We start from the raw sequence: 18,481 nt of genomic DNA, 5'->3' as shown, positions 1-18,481 counted from the left end.
GAATCACTTTTTCAGAAAAGTTATTCTTTCAAAATCTATTCTTTCCAAAATCTATTCTCCAGAAACTATTCTACAAACTATAGTTTTACTTTATCCAAACACCCCCTTGGTCCGAATTTAAATATAGGCTTTAAAATCAAAACTTGTTAAAAGGATAAAAACCATTCATTAAACTTAGACCCAAAAAAAAATTATGAAATTACAACAATCAAAACTAATAATTTGAAACTACACAGTCAAAATCAAAATTCAATCAAATCATAAAAACTAAAAGTGGTATTAACTCTTTGCTTTATAATGCAAACTGCCAAAACCAAATACACACTAAAACTAAAAGTGGTCTTAACCCTTTGTTTTATAATGCAAACCGCCAAAACCAAAAACACTCTAACATATATCTTCAACTCAGATTGCTTGTCGACGAAATCCAGTCACAAATCTCTGAATACCAGCAAAATCAGGAACTATTTCAAAGTTGCATAAGCTTGTGCTTTTATAATTTTCCATGTAATCAACAAGAGCCCTGCACTGTTGCTCGCCATTTGTCTGTAAATATCAGTTATGAAAGAGACAGTTAGAAGCAACACATGAAGAAACTTAATAACCATGAGCTTCGGTCTTCTGCTAAATAAACACATCTTGCTACCCATTCAGGGCTTTCTGAAACTTAAGATAGTAGTTAAGTGGTGGAGATCTCTCATCTAATAGTTCAGTCTTTTTTAATTTAGCTCTCATCTAACTGAAACTTGATACTAACAATGACAAGGTGTAGAAAAGAAACAGCAAATCACAGAAATTAAGACTGCTGCTACTCACAAAAGAAAGACACAAGAAAAATAGACCAGCAAACAAGCAACTTCTCTTTTGATCGTTAATTAAATGTACATGTACACACTTAACAAGTCTTTGTCAGTTTTGCATCAGATTTTGGCTGACTGAAACTCATCGCCATAGAATAGCTATGACTGGCATAATACTAAGGGTAATGATATCCTGCGCATGATGTGGTGGTGAAGTGGTTTAACTTTTATGAGTTTATGAGATTCCTAGTGAATTGATGCATTCATTTAGCTGATAAATGTGCACAGTTTCTGAAAATCTCATGAGAGGTCAGTGCGCTTTGTTTAAAAATTGTCTCACAACATTGACCACATGAGCATGGCTGAATACTCAGACTGAAGATTTTCATCCTGTTGACGGTCAAATTATCATCTAAAATTGCATGAAGCACAATTCAAAAATAGAAGCATAAATTTGGACAACAGGACTCTTAAAATACAAAGATAACTTTAAACTAACAGAAAATAAGAACTCCATACCTCAAAGGCAAAAAATCCACCAGGCTTCAAGAATAAAGCGGCCCCATCACAGAGATGGAGAAGCGCATCCATGCCGTCAACACCGCCATCTAATGCAACTCTTGGTTCATGTCTTCCAACTTCAGCTTGCAAACCAGGGATATCTTTACTTGGAATATATGGTGGGTTACTTACAAGACCCGAAAGCTTTCCTTCCACATCTTTCACTAGTTCAAACCATGATCCCTCCCTTATTTCAATAATTTCCTGAAGTAGCCAACAAGATGGACCACATAAATGACTAAACACATAAAAAGTGACACAAGAAAACATGTATAATGCGAATGCCAATACTCTTCCCGAAGGCTACTGCTTTTCTTTCCATTGAAAGTTTAAATTACTCACCTTTAAACCATACCTCTTCACATTGTAAGCTGCTACAGCAACAGCTACTGGGTTTAAATCTGTGGCAATAACCCTCCCCTCAGCTCCCAAAATCCTACTAATTCCAATGGCAAGGGCACCACTTCCTGTCCCCAAATCTGCCCAAACACCTCCCTTCAATTCGTCATCTTTTGAGACCACATCGGACACCAAATCGATAATATGTTCTGTTTCGGGTCTAGGAATCAAGACACCCTCTTGGACGCTCAACACCAAATCCCTCCAATGCTCACATCCGACTATATACTGAAAAGGTCTCCTCTCATGGATTCTCTGCTTCCATAGATTGTAAAGCTCATCTACCTGTGCCCTCAGTGTTACTCTCCTATCATTTTGAACACCCATTTGGGGAAAGAGAGTGTGGTCTTCAACAGCATCCTCCAAGAGCCATTTGAGCTCCCTACACAAAAGACTTGAGTCTGGCCCATTATCAGACTGCTCAAAGGTTGACCCTATTGAAGAAGCAAGATTTTTGGCCCAGTCATGCCACTTTTTGAGGTCATGCAGTGTGGTTGAGTATTTGGGTGGCCTCAGAAAGAGCGGAATTTGGGGTTTTAGAGATGTCTGTGGAGATGATAGCGATGAAAAACATAAGGATCGACAAGGACTACTAAAAGCAGAAGATTTAAGGATTGTGGGGAAGTTAGGACATCGATATAAACTGCTTAAGCTTAACTTCATTTCAAGAGAAAGAATTGGAGGAACATTTATGCCTCATTATTTCATAATCAGCGTGAATATCCGCACAATCCAACAAAGAAAACTGAATATGAACTACTTTCTATAGCTGCACTATCAAAAATTCAAAAACTGCCAGCCTTTCACCATAACAGAAGCCAGTCTAAATGAATTCGAATAGCGAAGTAGGGAAGTGATTTCATGGAATAATCAGAAAATTTCTGAAATGAAACTAAAGTCAGTTTTTTTTTGCCCCCTCAGAAATAATGACAAAGGGTTCGAGCCAAGCCTTAATATTGTTCTTAAGGCACAGATTTTCAGGTTAGTTTTCCTCTTTGCTCAGTCAGAAACATCAATGGTTATACTGGCATCCGTATCGTCAAAAAAAAAAAAAAAATCAAGAAAACCTTAAGAAATCAATCCGTGACCGGGGAGTATTTTACTCCTACTCTGCAGTCTGCCTCAGCCTCTGCTCCTTATCTGTTGGGAAACGATGACGACGAAACGGATGACGAGATGACGGGATGTCATTCAATTCTCCACGAGGCGCTGATTTATGGGCCTTGGGGGATTGGAAATGAACGAGTAAAAGGCCCACGGCCCGTTTTTGGGTTTTCTTGCAACCGACGAACGCCTCCCCCAACTTCGTTTTGTTGCATGAAGTGGCAAGATCGTTCGCAGGTAACGTTGAGACTGAAGTTTGCGCTCTTTTCAGTAGTGTAATGGCTGAATCGCAATAACGTCTTCATTGCGCCAATGGGAAGAGTTCTGTTTTTTTGGGCGATGTATAGCTATAGACGCAGTAATAACCAGGGGCTAAGCTGACAAGGACTTCCACTTCTTTTCAACCTTGATTTATCGGTGCATTTTCCAGTGGTAGACATTGTAGGCATCAGAAGAATCGTCCATTGATCCAAGTGGTGTGTTACGTCGTCATCTTTCAGAGTTGAAGTCGTGTATTATCTTTTAAAGGGGGAAAAGAGAGAGAAGATTCAAGGTGTTTTTAACTTCGAAAATTCTGTACAATCTGAATTCAATTCTCAAGATAGTGCATATGGTACTTGTTTTACGCATTTCATGATTGTTATAGTCGTTTTTCATTGCAGGTTCTGATACAATATCATGGGGGATAGTCAATGCTCGTTCTCACTTATCACTTTTAGGTGTGGCTACCGGTAGACTTTTGCATCTTACATTGTTCAACAGTACTTCTGGAAAACTTGTTCAGATTGAGCATGCTCTTACCGCTGTTGGGTCTGGACAAACCTCTCTTGGGATTAAAGGTGACACTCTTTAACGGTCCATATTTCTGCTGTCTCAAGTATTTTGGTTGACATCGCTGCTTCTTTTTTATCTCGAAAGAGTATTCTCTTTTTTTTTTTTTGGGGGGGGGGGGGAGTTGAATAAATGTTATTTGGTACGATGGATTCTAGCTGTTTGATTTCAGAAAATTGTTATTCTTGAAATAACAGATGTCATTTGGTATGATGGATGCTAGTGAGAAATACTGAAATAGGTCGAGCTTTGCAGAAACATTACATTTCGGCTATGTAGACAGGGGAGGAGTGTGTGTCAAATGAAGATACAGTTACATATGTCTTGGTTTGGGGAAAAACATGATATATAATGGCATTTCGTCGTTCAATCAGTTAAAGTGGCGAGTTTTCTGTATATTTTATATTATATTGTTTTACTTTTTCTCTGGCACTGCAAAGTTTTTCTTATTTCCCAAAAAGCCATCAAATAAGAAAATAAACTAAGATGCTGCCATTAGAAAAGCACTTGTATTTCTTCTCATTCATCAAAACATTGAGAATTTATCTAGAAGGTAGAGCCATATATTTTTGCATCATCATCTGCTTCTGCGTTTGATTCTCCTCCCCTTTTTTTTTTCTCCTTACAGATCATATTATCTTTTAAATGATTTGGATATATAACGTTTCTTTTAGCTTTCGTTATTTACAAGTCCCTTTTGATTCTTGCAGCTGCTAACGGAGTTGTCATTGCAACAGAGAAAAAACTACCTTCAATGTTGGTTGATGAAGCATCAGAGAGTTTTCATGTGGTTGGATCCTTCTTTACGTGTGAAAATTTCATAAATTTATGATCTGTTCTATCCAAGGTCGTATGCTCTTCGGATCTGCTATCTTGTTTCTCCATTTTTATTGTAGCCTAACTTCATTGAATGATTCAGCCTTGCCCCATTTTGACCTATAGCTATAAAATGGCACGTTGTTCAGGGCTTTATGAGAAATTCTGTGTCACCTTTATGAACGAACAGGATAGTGTTGCCTCATATTATCAGCCTTGCTTGTAATTTGTCCGCCTCTTCTAGTTATATAAAATATAGATTTATGTGGGCATCATCGAAGCATCAGAGATTGGGCAGTCACCATTTTTTTTGGTGGTGATAGACAGGGTCAAAGACCCAGGAACAATCACCATTTTCTATGGTCTAGGATGTAATGCCTTTGTACTGAACTGAACCTATTTTTCTGTGATCTGTACACTCCGACTAGTGTCTGATAGAGTGATAGTACGACTTCTATCCATGTGGTTTTATTTTTTTGCTCCGAGTTTATGCTTAGTGGAATGATGTTAGTACTTAATACTACTTTGTTTAGGGACATGTGGAAGTACGGCCTATTAAAAATCTATCTTTTGTGCAGTGTAACTTGTAAGCTTTTTTTGTTCATGTCCTGTAATTTTCCTGCCTAAAAATATCGTAGTTTTTTTATTCCTGCCTCATCATCTATTGCAAACAAAGCCCACATTCTGGGTCTTTTGTATTTGGATGTAGGTCCAGAAAATTCAGATATTAAACCCAGATATTGGCTTTGTATTCACCTCACTAACGGTCTTACACTCTACAATATGGCATTTGATTGATTGTAACAAGTTTGAGTAAAAGTTAAAGGTTGCTCAACTCTTATGCAAGTGAGATGGTGAGGTCGGGGCCAAGGTTACTGCTCAACTGAAGTTAGCCGTCCATGTTAGAAAGTTAAGAAACTTCAGATATATATAGAAGGATAGGAGTTAAGAAATTTTCAAGATTAGATGGTTGACCAGAATATATTTCAATGCCAGTGTTACCATTGGCTAAATATGCCTTGTGCCTATGTCCCACTTTCAAATTTTCCTTAGGCATGTAATGTAAAGGACTGTTCTATCCAAATCATGAAGTAGTGGGAAGAGGGTTGCTTGTATTTACTGCATAGAAGACAGTTTTATGCTACAAGATACATGTGCCATTTGACAGCATTTGTAGTTTTAGGTTGTAAGTTGAAAAATAAGGTGATGAATTGAAAACAAGACAACAGTTTTGTTATGAAGTATAAAGGAGATTAGTACCATTTATTGCATCATTTTGCTTTCTTTCTACTTACAGTTGTCACTTTTTAAGGAATAAACTCTAAAAATAAATGTGGATTGACAAAGGAGCATTATCTATCCTGCCAGCCGCCCCCGGGGGGAGTTTTGAAGAATGATTATTCAGAAAAACAGCTAGACAGTTCAAAGCATTATTCAAAGCTGTTTGATATCTGTACTATCAGACAGGGACACTCCATGAAACAATTCTGTATTTCTGTGACTACTTATGGGACAAGTAAAGCCCCAAGCACTATCTCATAACATTTGTAAAGAAAACGTTCTCTTGGAAATGCAGGCATTCTAGTTTATAGTTTTGCATATATTAGGAAAAAAGATTGTAATCAAGCATATATGGTTATCTTTACCACTTCATGTATTTCCTTGTTCGTGTATCTTCTGTTTGCTTTTAGTGTATTCTCCAATGGTCCCTTTCTTAAGTTTTTATCTGATGCATTTCATGGAATTAGCAGGAACCAATCCCTGTAACTCAAGAGGTGAGGGTAATTGCTGCTGTCATGCAGGAATTTACTCAGTCTGGGTAATTGATTTTTAATTTTGTAAACTATATTTCATTTGCACTCCGGCCATATGGATGGGTTGATTTTATTTGCTTCAATATTATAATTAGTATTTGAAGCATGAGCTTTGATTTAGCTCCAACTCGGTTGATCTGTATAGTAGATGAACTTGTTATAATTCATAGCTTTTGACCTTTATTAGTGCAGACCTAAGACAGATTATGTCTAATTTTTCTATATGCGGAAGTACCCCTTTTTCCATGACTTGCCCTCTGCCAGTATTATATTTTAAATTCTAGTTTGCATGTTTTGTCTTGACAGTGGTGTTAGGCCTTTTGGTGCATCCCTGCTGGTAGCTGGGTTTGATGACAAAGGACCGCAATTATTTCAGGTAATGTAAATATGTACCATCCTACACGACCATGTAACTTTTATTGCTACTGTGGCCATCTTGATTTTAATGCATTTTCTTACTTCTGACTGGTAGATTAAGGTAGCAAGCTTTTTTGACACATCGGGTCCATTCTCATGAAGACTCCAGAATGATGCTCCTTAAGTTTTAGGAAGATAACTGCATGGTGTTGATATTCATTGCTCAAAGTTTGAGGATTCATGGCTTATGAATAGTATTAAACTAAACCCTGCGAAAAATAATCTCCTGTTACTGCAATCCTTAAAGTTCAAAAACCGTTCAAAATTTTCAAAAACAGTTAATCATTTACTTTTGGAGGGGAGTTTTGACTGTTCAACGTTCCTTCTTGTTAACATTCCTCCTTGTTCTGTTTTTAAATTTGCTGTTAGCCTTGCCGTATTTCAACAAAATTAAAGCCTCTATACTTATGCAATAAGTATTGGATTTTTTTTTCCTTTTGTTAGCCTGAAAGCATTGGGAGGGAAAGTGATGTAGATGGATTGGGTGTGTGTATAGATTTTTTGCGCTCTTTTTATTTTTAAATTTCTTTCTGAAGGTATTTTATACATTTACTTCTGTAATTGTAGAAAACCCGTGACAAATGAGGTATCACACTGTTTATCTATTACTTGTGCCATGTAGGTTTGAAGGACAAATCTCAGGCAGAAAGATTGAAATTAGCTTAGTTGGGGCAGACCAAAAATTCAGGTACTTCTGCTCTCCATCCAAAAAATAATTTCTAATAGCTTCTGTGCTCTCATACTATCATCCAATTTTAAGTACTTTACTAAAATATCCTTCATTAAATTAAATTATATAGTTTTAATTAAATATCCTCCTACAGTTTTACTATGGAGGGTAATTTTGTCAAACAATTAAATTAAATTAAATTGGATTAGCTCAATTGGTAGGAGGTTATGCTAGCTTAATAGTCTTGAATTTGAGCCTTTTATATGCAACTATGTTAAAGCTTATTAGAAGATCTTTGGTATGCCTGTGATCCTATTCAACGTGATTTGAATTATTTGAGATCCAATTTGGTTTCCAAATAATGGTTTGATAAAAGAGGAACAGCAACAAACTTTATTCTACTAAGTGGGATTGGCTATATGAATCGTACAATGCTATTGTTCTCTATCAACAATTAAATATTTAGATAAATTATGAAAACTGGAAAGGTTGATACTTGATACACTTCTGAGGCGGGTTATCAATGATCATAAGAGCTGTATCACCATAAATGGGCAATCATAGGTGGCACAATTGTTTGCTTCTAATCATATGGTTGAAAATGATGCATCATTGTCCCATGATAGGATCTGTAATCTCACTTGAAGTGCTGGTCACCAAAGCATGAAGATGATATGTGAGAATGTGGCCTTAAAATGATCTGAAATGGGGATTTAATTTGGGCTTTAGTCGGAAGAAGACAATTGATATTTCATGTTTAAGAAAAACAAAATAGACTGTTGCAAGTCCAAACTCAACAAGTATTTTACATCTTTAAACCAAAGGCTTAATGGGAGAGTATAGCATAAACTGATGATGATTATTTGGGTGAAGTTGAGTAATGTGCAATTAATGGAGGAATGAAGCTTTCTTACTTGCCAAACATCATGTTCGTTTCATAGTTGGCTGAAGTGAGCTAACTTCAAAATGCATCAGAAAGCCTTTCAGTGAAATGTAATGATTTTAAACAACCATATGGGTTATATATATATATATATGAACAAAATATTATAAATGTATTAGATGTATGGAAAATATTTTGACCAAATATAAGTAATTATTTATATTAAATTTAGTTGGGTTTATAATTTGTAGATTCAATCATGGCATGGAATATTACCATACTAAGTCCAGATTCTCTTCACATTCACACGCACTTGGACATGCCAGCACTATTTCCCATCTTGAGGGAAACTAATCTCACTACAAGCAATATATAAATTTGATATGTCTCCCCCAGAAAATTCCCAACACACGGATACACACACACACACATATGGAGACACACACGCACATGTTTGTATACACAGGCACATGCATGTACTTAGACACAATTTATACATATATACATTTGTATGCACATTTGTACATATACATGCACAAGCGCATGGTGCAACATGTGCATAATTAATGTGTCAACTTATGTGACCATGTGTTTATTTTCTTCTAATTTAACTAAAGTGATAATAAATAATTTTGGTGATTATATTTCCTTGGTGCTCCAATCAATTTATTTTCTTAACCCTTTTTTTTTTAGAAAATGATGTTGTACGGTATGAGATAAGAAGAAGATAAGAATGGCTAATTAATTAAGTTTACTTATAATGGCGGAGTATTCAATATTTATAGATAAATTCTTCATATAATTTACACTACAAAGGATGTCTTATATTTAGGACCGGAAGAGTATATGTATTTATATAATTTTAGGAGGCTAAGCCGATGGCGATATGTTAACATATATTCAAATGAATCTACAGTTGGAAGAAAAATTGACAAATGAAGAATATTGACTTGAATATAAATATATTTGATAGTAGTACGATCCAGAACAAACAAAATGATACTTTCAATAATATAGGGAGGTTCATCTATGGACTCAATAATAAAGATGGTGACTATATTCTTTATTAGCTTATATTCAAATCAATCATAGTTGGCAGAAAAATCATATAATAAATATCAAAACCAAAAAAAAAAGGACATAATAAATTTAATAATATTGACTTGTAAGGAGATTTTAGGTTAATAATTTATATGTAACTAACAAGCTGTTAGTTGAAAAAGTAAGTGGTCTTGCCTCTGTAAAGAGGTGAATACAAATTTGAATATCGAGAAACACATTTGTTAAGAGGGTTTTAACATTAACACTCCTGCCCTAACAGAAATTAGTCTCAAATCTAAAGTGACTTTAAGGATACTCTAAATTATATCAAAATAATTCATATGTAAAGTCATATATATGGATGGCAGCCTTCTTTATTATTATTTTTAGTCTTTATCTATATTTGTCATTTCCATGTATTTTAAGTTAGAACGTGTATATTACTATATATATATATATGTGTGTGTGTGTGTGTGTGTGTGTGTGGTTATACAAATTATTTGCGTGTCAAACTATACATTCAAACCTAATCATGTATGCTATAATTTATCAGGTTGTACTACCTGGATTGGTTGTGAGAATACATTATCATATTCGATATTGGAACAAACAAAGAAATAATGGAGCTCAATATTTAAATTTAGGTCCAAATTCATTCGATTTGGCATTAGGTATCTTCTATTTAAATTTTGTAAACATAAATGCAAAAATTAAAAATTAAAAAAACATAACAACTAACGAGTTTTAGTCTATATTATTAAAAATCAAATACCTTAAAATTAAAGGCTTTCTTAAATATAATAAAAATAAGTCATGCATAAAAGGGAGGGAAGCAAGCAATAAAACCTGTGACAGAACCTATGAAAAAACAGTAGAAACATGTAAACATAAAATACAACTTATATACTACCCTGAATTCTTAATATAAGAACTAATTTAGTATTAAATTTGGTCTTAAATATAAGATCTTACTAGCGTATAGTTTAGGATTTTCTTTAAGATAAAATTTGGTTCTAATTGTTCACATTTTTCTTGCGTAGTTTAAGATCAAATGGGGAAGTTTATTGTTCACATTATTAGATTAGTGATTGTACTCCTCCGGTCCTTATAAGGGTCTTACATTTAGGACTAGAAGAGTACTACACAATTTTAACCCTGCATTTTTTCTTTGTCCTTCCTCTTTCATTTTGTCTCTCTTTTCCGCATTGAAAAGATTAAATTACAATGGCCCAAGGTTAATATTTTAATTGAGATGTTAAAACTTAATAAATAATTAAATCTAAACCGTTAATATTTTATCTACAAGATCTAAATATCAAACAAAAATTGAAAAATGTTGGCAAAAAAAATAAAAATTGAAAAGAATGAGGATATAAACCGAACTGGGTTCATTAAAATAATGTAATAAGTGACTGAAAGAGAGTGGCTATCATAGATTCACATAAAATAGTAAGTAGTAGTTTGGTGAGATTCACAACAATGGGTGAAAATTCCCTCATGTCGGCCACAACAATAAGTTCAAAACGGTATCATGAATTTCAAAGAGTTTGATGATGTACTAGGATATTGTTTCTCCTAAAGCCATGATTTGAAGATTTAAAATTTTTTTTATTCATAATTTTGTCTGGACCAAATTTAAACATTTCTTGTCCATTCAGAGAATTCTCTCAAAATGATTTGTTTTGGGTAAAAAGGTACATTTGATCTCCTAATTTATACGAGGTTTGATAAAGTATACTTCTAGTTATTTAACCTAATATTATTAGTTTCAAATGATAATTTCTATGCTAATCATTGTTATTTGTCATCAGTAAACTTATATATAAGCATTTGACGATATTTTATCAACATTTAAAATTTTAATATTAACATATTTTGCTAGTAACATTAGGGTTAAACATTTGAAAAGACACTTTATAAAATTAAGGAGATAAAATAAAATTGTGTTGTTGGCCAAAAAAATAAAATTTTGTATGAAGTTAAAAAACTAAAGATACATTATTTTCATATATTTCCTCTAATTTAGACAATAGATTTGGTTCTAAATATAAAACTTTAATTCATTTTATCTTTCACGTTTATCATTTGCTTCAAATTAACTTATATAATTTATGAACTAATATACCATCTAATCTTATATAAGGGTACTTTAGGGAGATAATGTCACATTAGTTATAATTGACTGATTTGTCTGTCTACTTTAGTCCACTTATATCAATAGATTGGATTTTAGACTTTAATATGTTGCGTTTGGTACAAGTTTTTTTGAAGTGAGAACTCCCCTCGTGTGGCTCAATTTTTTTTTTTTTTTTTTTTTTGCAAATGGAGGCATTCCCTTCAAGAGAATGCTTTCAATTGAAACATTATTATACTACCTCCGGTTCTAATTATAAGAGCCAGTTGACTAATTTGAGGAGATTAAGGAAGTAAGTTGAGTTAGTTATTTGTCTTAAATAGGTGTTGTCTTTCCTAAAATATCCTTACTAATCAAGTGTATTGATTAGAACTATTATTGTTAGAAAGGTTACTTTAGAAAAAAAAAATGTATAAATATGAGAGACAAAATGGATAGGGGTCTTATATTTAGGATCAAAATAAAAGTCAAACAGAGTCTTATATTAAGGACCAGAGGTAGTATGATATTTTCTTATAACAAAATTGAATTCTCATATTTTCCTCATAAAATTCCTTCATCCTCTCCGCTCCAATAACTTGCACTCAATCCAACCACAATTGGTTGAAATTTCAAAGTTCATGCCCTTTGCTTGCACCTTGGTATTATTCCAAGCTTCTCCTAAAGTAGTTGTGAAGGAGCTTTATCTCTGTTTTTTTATTTTTCAATTATGTGAAAACATTTTTGTTTTGTTTGTCCTATTGACTTGAGTATATTACTCCATAAAAGGGGTCAACAAGTCAGAGATCATTATCAATTTGGCTTGTACTAAACATGCCAGAACTCAAGTAGTATTAGTAGTACTACCTAATCAAGGTTGTTTTCATTGTTCAAATCTGATGGAAATTTTTGACAGAGAAAATGTCACTCTCATGTTAGTAATTAAGTGAAGAATACATCACCTACCTACCCACCCATTCACCCACTTGCAAAGTGTTGGATAGTTCTTGTTTACCAACAAAATAGTATTCAATATTATAGCCATAGATTTGAATTAATAAACCTGTATCATCATCATCATTATATTGTATTGTATTGTATACTTCAATAATGTTCTAACAAATAATACATCTAATTAATCTTCTTGCTTCTTGTATGACTCTTGTGAGAAATAAGAAAACACCCACTAATATATTTCAGATTTTCTGAAATACTTCGTGGAGAAAAAGCATAGGAGAGATGAAAACATAGAGAGATGAGTCTTACTTCTGCGCACGTGAGTTCACAGAAGTAAGGCTTCCTTCTCTGTCTCTGTTTCTCTCTGTTTTTCTCCGATTTCATGTTCAGTATTTCAGAGAATCTTCCTTCCTAGTGAAAAATTACAGTGATTGTTTGGACTTGTAATCACTTGGACTTTTCTTGTCCCTAAAAGAACTACTTATGACTTGTATTAATTTACTTTTTGATGAGTTAAAAATTGTAAATTTCAGTCCAAGAGGACCATGATGATTCAAGAAAACCCATGTCTGCATCCTCAGCGTTCCTTGGTAGGTTGAATCCCTCTGATGTTCCCAATCCAAGTTCATTCTCTAATTCACGAAGCCACTTGTTCTGGTCTGCATCATCAGAAACACTTGGAACCTGAAAATCATTTGACTGGAAGGATTCTGGATTCTCCAGAACATTCCAGATATCAAAGTCCAATGTGTCCATTGGAATTTGGAGCAGAGGATCGTCGTCTTTCAGCAAAGACTCTAAAATCTGTCCATCTTCATCTTCTGGTTTTGATGATGAATGATCAGAGGAAGAGAATGAAGCTGGTGACGACTCTTTTGGGTCCTCTGTGAAGCCATTGATAGGTTCATTGGGAACTTGTTTCTCTGAGTCTTGCTCCATTTTCTCAGAGGAAGATGAATCAGAGGACAGAGTAGTAGTAGTGATTGGTGATGAGACATCAGCAAGATTGGATTGTGATTGTGAGGGCTTAGGCTTTAATCTTTTCTTGAGATGTGTGTTCCAAACGTTCTTGATCTCATTGTCCGTCCTTCCTGGCAAATGAGATGCAATCTTTGACCACCTGAAACCAATTTGTTTGGAACCACAATTAATTAACCTCTTATCAGATACTCTGCTCAACCTTTAAATGAAAATAATAAACTTGTCTATGAACAAAAGCAGGCATATTTTGTCAAGAATCATGCCCTCATATGATCAAAGACGGATTCAAACGAAACAAGAGTTGAGAGCTTTCTCTGAGTTCAATTTAGAATCAAAGGGGTGAAAAAACAGAAAGAAAGAGAGACAACTTTTGATGGGTATCGCACGTCATGTAAGTTCCATCCAAATATACCTCAAGAAAAACCTAGTCTAGTTTAAAGATATTCTTACAGTCCTAAATATAAGACCATTTTTGTAGTATAATTTACATTACAAAGTGGGTTTTATATTTAGAACTGAAAGAGTAGTAATTATCTTCTTTTTTTATTTTCTCAATAAAAATTGTCATGAATAATTGTTTGAGAGTAAATATCATTGATATCGATATCAATATAAGACATATAAAGTTGATAAGAAGTAATAAGACTTATGAGGACTTACTTGTTTCCAAAGGCATGGTGAAGCCTTATGATGGTGTCCTCTTCTTCCTTAGAAAAATTGCCACGCTTCACATCAGGCCTCAAGTAGTTGATCCATCTCAAACGGCAGCTTTTCCCACATCTCACCAATCCTAACACCCACATATATCCACACCACAAATTATTCTTCAATTTCATATCACAATAATATTTTCAACATAAAAATTTAATAAGTATTATGCAAAAATGAATTTAAAAAAAAATACCCAAATCATTACTTGATCTTTAGATATGATATCCAAAAGAAACAAAAAAGAATGGAACAGTATAAAAGTGAATTTTAATGTTCTTTGCTTTTAAGGAAATTCAAGTTTTAGCCTTTTTTTTAATTTTTTTTTCCTTGCTTTTACAGAATGGTGCAGGAAAATTGTGGGGAAATGAATATGGTAATTTTCCCTATCTGGTATGAGACTCAAGCCGGCTAGGTAGGTGAACATGCACAATCATCATCATCATAAAAAATATTGTATTATTATATTTGATTTTCTGGGGTCCAATATTCCAATATTTGGTAGTGGGAGGGCCCACAATTTGACCCAATAAAAAATAACACTCCATAGTAAGACATTGCATTTTGTCATCACTTTACCAAAACAAACGTTGTAAATCAATATTAATATTACAACATGTATTAAAAAAAATACTATTTTATAAATAGAAAATAATTAATACAATTCATTTCTAGACTCCTAGCAACTCCTCAAATAATGTTCTAAATATTGAAAGGGGAATGCAAATTTTCCTGAAAGTCATACATATGCTCATTGCGTAGACCAAGTAATTTGATAAAATAAATAAAAATAAAAGCAATAAATATTCTTATCCACACATGTATTATTTATATTAAAAAAAATACTTGCATACTTGTTCACACCAGAAACTAACGAAAAAAGAATCAACATCGCGTTTATTACAAACATCTCCAATACAATAATAGAGTTTCAGATTCAAAGTCTGAAAATTCTGCAGATTTTGCAGCGCGAAGCCATACATTTGCTGATAAAAATGGCTTACCAATTTATATGAACAAACAAAACCAATACGACAGAGACTCTGGCTTAAAACTCTTGAATCATATATATATATATATATATATATATATAAAAGCTCCAAGCCATAGCCTCCTAAACTGCAGTTTTCTGTATTAAAAGAACTGCAGATTTAGGAGAAACAATAGAACAGAGCAATATATAATGCATTTTACAAGCACTGAAACTGCAAACTCTTGAAGACCCATTTGAAAAGACTGAGAATTTAGAACCAAAAAGATGGTTTTAAGTTTAAACACAAGAATAATAAGACATACCTGCAAGCTTAGGAAGGGCTCTCCAATTGTCATGGCCGTGTTTGTGGATGAAGGTAATGAGCTTAAGGTCTTCTTCAGGACTCCATGGTCCTCTCTTGACTTTAGTTTTATCACAGCAAGGCGCCCTTCCTTTCCCCATTCTTCTTCTTCTCTTCTTCTCCGACCCAAAATTTGCAGAGACCTTAAAAGTTTTCTGGGTTTTCTCTGATGAACTAACACACTGCTTCATATATATGTTTCTGCATATTCTTATTCTTCTCTCTAAGAGAATATGTCTCAAGTCAGAAGAGGAGGGAAGGATGTTTGTCTACAATATGAGCCCACACGTACAACGCTTGTGCAATATATATAGAAGGATGTCCCGCCAAGATTATTTTTTATTATTTTCTGTTTGATATACTGAAATCTCCCTGGCTTTGTTGTTTCAAAAGCATTTAACTCATTAGATCATTTTTCTAAAATTTACAAATGTTTTTTTTTTCCCTTTTGGAGAGCACACTACCACAAAGGTCACTCTATATGTGCAAATAGTCAAGCTAGGATTGAGATTATACCCAATCATTTCTAATGATCTATAATGAGTTATAATGAGTTTGGATTCTCTCTGTTGAAAAGTAATTTGTTTTAAATAATATTTTGTCGTTTAGTCATTTTAGTAGTGATTAAATCCTGTTTAATGTAATTGAAGACTAATTGAATTGTCAGAATTTATTCAAAATTATCATTATTTTGAACCAAAAATTAAATCTTTCAAGCTTTTAATCGCTGATTGAAATTTCCACTACAAGACGTCAGGAACTTTTTCTCGCAGTATTGATATTTAAATTTTACAGTGGAAACTGCAAACATCATCTCATAATAAATTAACTCAATTTTTCGTGTTTTCTTTTTTGTTCATTTGTTCTAAATAATAAGCTAATAAGCTAACTTAAATTTATACATACAAATACCCAAAACTGAATGCTAATTGCTAAAACAACTGAGGAAGAAAATGATTTTAAATTTTTATTATAACACAGGTTTCTTTTTATAGAAAAAAATCCCGTTCGAGATATTGTTAGTTAGACATTAAATATGAGCAACTCTCTTAATGAGAATTCAAATAAAAAGAATTTGCACGATTTGATATTTAATGAAGTGTTAAGTTTCATTCTGTATCCTAAAGTGTTTTTTTTCAAATATATCCGTTACTTTAAAGTATTTTATGCCCAGCACTGTAAAATAATTTTTTCATGTGTCCAATACTTTCAAGTATTTTTGTTGTTTATCCAACACCTTAAAGTTTTTTTTCTAAGTATGTCCAGCATTCTAAAATATTTTATGGTACAATGCTGCCCTTAAAGCATTGAGGTGCCAGACACACATAGAAAAATACTTTTATTGTGCCGGAGAAATCATAAACTACTTTAGAATGCTGACTGAGTATGAAAAAATATTTCAAAATATTAGATAAACTATAAAATATTTCAAATATTAGATGTACATAAAAAATATTTCAGGATACTAAATAAACTACGAAATATTTTAAAGTGTTAAGTACACTTAAAAATACTTCACGATATTATATTAATGACAAAATACTTTAAAGTGCATAACACATATGAAAAAGGTACTAAATAATCCTTAATCTTTTAATTTATATATGATGCCCATTAGGTTGGGCCAAAATCACGACAACCATATATATATATATTGCACTTTGCGTTTCAATCTCTATTCTGTTTTTATTTTCTAGGTTCCTATGTTTCATGCATGCATTACGCTGGATAAAATGCCTTGATTCTTGTTAATTAGAAGCATCTGTAGCCAGAATTCTATGAGCACATAATTTACCTTCCGTTAAGTATGATTACATTATATAACATCAAGTGCCAAAGAAAGTTTTTTGTTTCCCACATTTTTCCTTTCCTTTGTTTTTTTTCCGTTTCCTTGATTCTATAGGGATCTATTCGAAGAGAAGTATCCATCAAATTAAATGAGACTTAGGATGATGTAAAGGGATCAAAGGGAATTCCAACCATCTCTATAAATGAGGGGTGATTTACAATCATTAATGATTTGTATGTATCGATGCACGTTAAAATGATTAGTTATTTATTTTGTTTACAAAAATGATTAGTAATTTCAAGTTCAAATATCGAGAAGTGTATTTGTTGAGGAAGATGAAAACCCTTTGTACTCTAAGTTTCGAAAGGAGAAGCCCTTGATTAAATTGAAACAAAAAAGATTAGTGATTTAATTTAATATTATTGCATTTTTTCCACCATACATAAATTTACTCTATTAGTTATACTTATACGCATAACATAGTTATAATTAAATATTAATTTCATACATTGTCAATTATTAATAATATTAAAATAAAATAAATTAAGAATGAGTATAATTAATATATCTTTCAACCACCAGCTCACAGAATTTTTTATTGACAAGTGATGTCACGGATGATATAATTTATTAATGGATTTTCCTACCCCATATGACTTTAATTACGCAAAGCCAACAAAAATTAATTAGTAGCAGGTACTGCTTCAACCGATTAATTATATAAAATTAATCGTTTGACTAATCTATGTGCAAATTCACCAACTAATAACAATAAAATTAGAATTTCATCACTAGCCAGCTCGGTTGGACCAAAAAAAAAGAAAAAGGGTACCAGCTAGCCAGGATTATGTAAATTATAAAAAAAAAATGAATTTAATAACCTAGATTCTAAAATGTTTCTATTTAAAAAAATTAAAAATTAAAATCAATTTATATGGATATTAAATTATGCAAGAGTGAAAATCTTTTTAAAAAAACGCATTAATTATAGTATTCTTTTTTTTTTTCGTCGCTAGGCACATATATCCCTTATAAGATGAAATCATGTTCGGGCATTATCAGAGACTAAATGTAAACACTTTTTTGGAGTGAAATTTAAATTTTGATTCACCATGCTGTAAGAAACTAGCATCTTCTGTTAGACCCAAACCGGTTAGTATAGCATTCTTGCAATTTTTTTTTTTTGGTAAAAGCACTCTTGCAATTTGATAAATGATAACATAATTTATCTAAACCTTGTTACTAAGTCATGCGAGATTTAAT

At 32.9% G+C, this 18,481-nt stretch overlaps 3 protein-coding genes across 3 annotated transcripts; 1 reads left to right on the top strand and 2 right to left on the bottom strand.

The window, feature by feature from the left end:
* Window positions 1-221: 221 nt before the first annotated feature.
* Window positions 222-3,207, bottom strand: LOC114712168 (release factor glutamine methyltransferase). The gene is made up of 3 exons (XM_028896636.1): window positions 1,704-3,207; window positions 1,320-1,565; window positions 222-546 (listed from the first exon to the last, which is right to left on the bottom strand). The coding sequence occupies exons 1-3, from the start codon at window positions 2,421-2,423 to the stop codon at window positions 406-408; spliced, it is 1,107 nt and encodes a 368-aa protein (XP_028752469.1). The 5' UTR covers window positions 2,424-3,207; the 3' UTR covers window positions 222-405.
* Window positions 3,208-3,351: 144 nt separating this feature from the next.
* Window positions 3,352-8,580, top strand: LOC114712170 (proteasome subunit alpha type-2-A-like). Its single transcript, XM_028896638.1, has 10 exons — window positions 3,352-3,417; window positions 3,527-3,583; window positions 3,627-3,703; window positions 4,406-4,482; window positions 5,221-5,318; window positions 5,917-5,950; window positions 6,263-6,330; window positions 6,632-6,701; window positions 7,365-7,430; window positions 8,547-8,580. Exons 2-9 carry the CDS (start codon window positions 3,543-3,545, stop codon window positions 7,368-7,370), a joined length of 471 nt encoding a protein of 156 aa, XP_028752471.1. The 5' UTR covers window positions 3,352-3,417; window positions 3,527-3,542; the 3' UTR covers window positions 7,371-7,430; window positions 8,547-8,580.
* Window positions 8,581-12,459: 3,879 nt separating this feature from the next.
* On the bottom strand, window positions 12,460-15,690 carry LOC114712164 (transcription factor MYB58-like). Its single transcript, XM_028896630.1, has 3 exons — window positions 15,392-15,690; window positions 14,048-14,177; window positions 12,460-13,526 (listed from the first exon to the last, which is right to left on the bottom strand). The coding sequence occupies exons 1-3, from the start codon at window positions 15,618-15,620 to the stop codon at window positions 12,920-12,922; spliced, it is 966 nt and encodes a 321-aa protein (XP_028752463.1). The 5' UTR covers window positions 15,621-15,690; the 3' UTR covers window positions 12,460-12,919.
* Window positions 15,691-18,481: the final 2,791 nt, after the last annotated feature.

Source organism: Neltuma alba, unplaced genomic scaffold (genome assembly GCF_004799145.2).
Source record: "Neltuma alba isolate B1F8T4 unplaced genomic scaffold, ASM479914v2 tig00011339_pilon, whole genome shotgun sequence".
In the NCBI taxonomy this organism is placed as follows: Eukaryota; Viridiplantae; Streptophyta; class Magnoliopsida; order Fabales; family Fabaceae; genus Neltuma; species Neltuma alba.
Note: the sequence above shows the minus strand (reverse complement) of the source record. Positions and strands in the feature narration are given on the sequence as shown.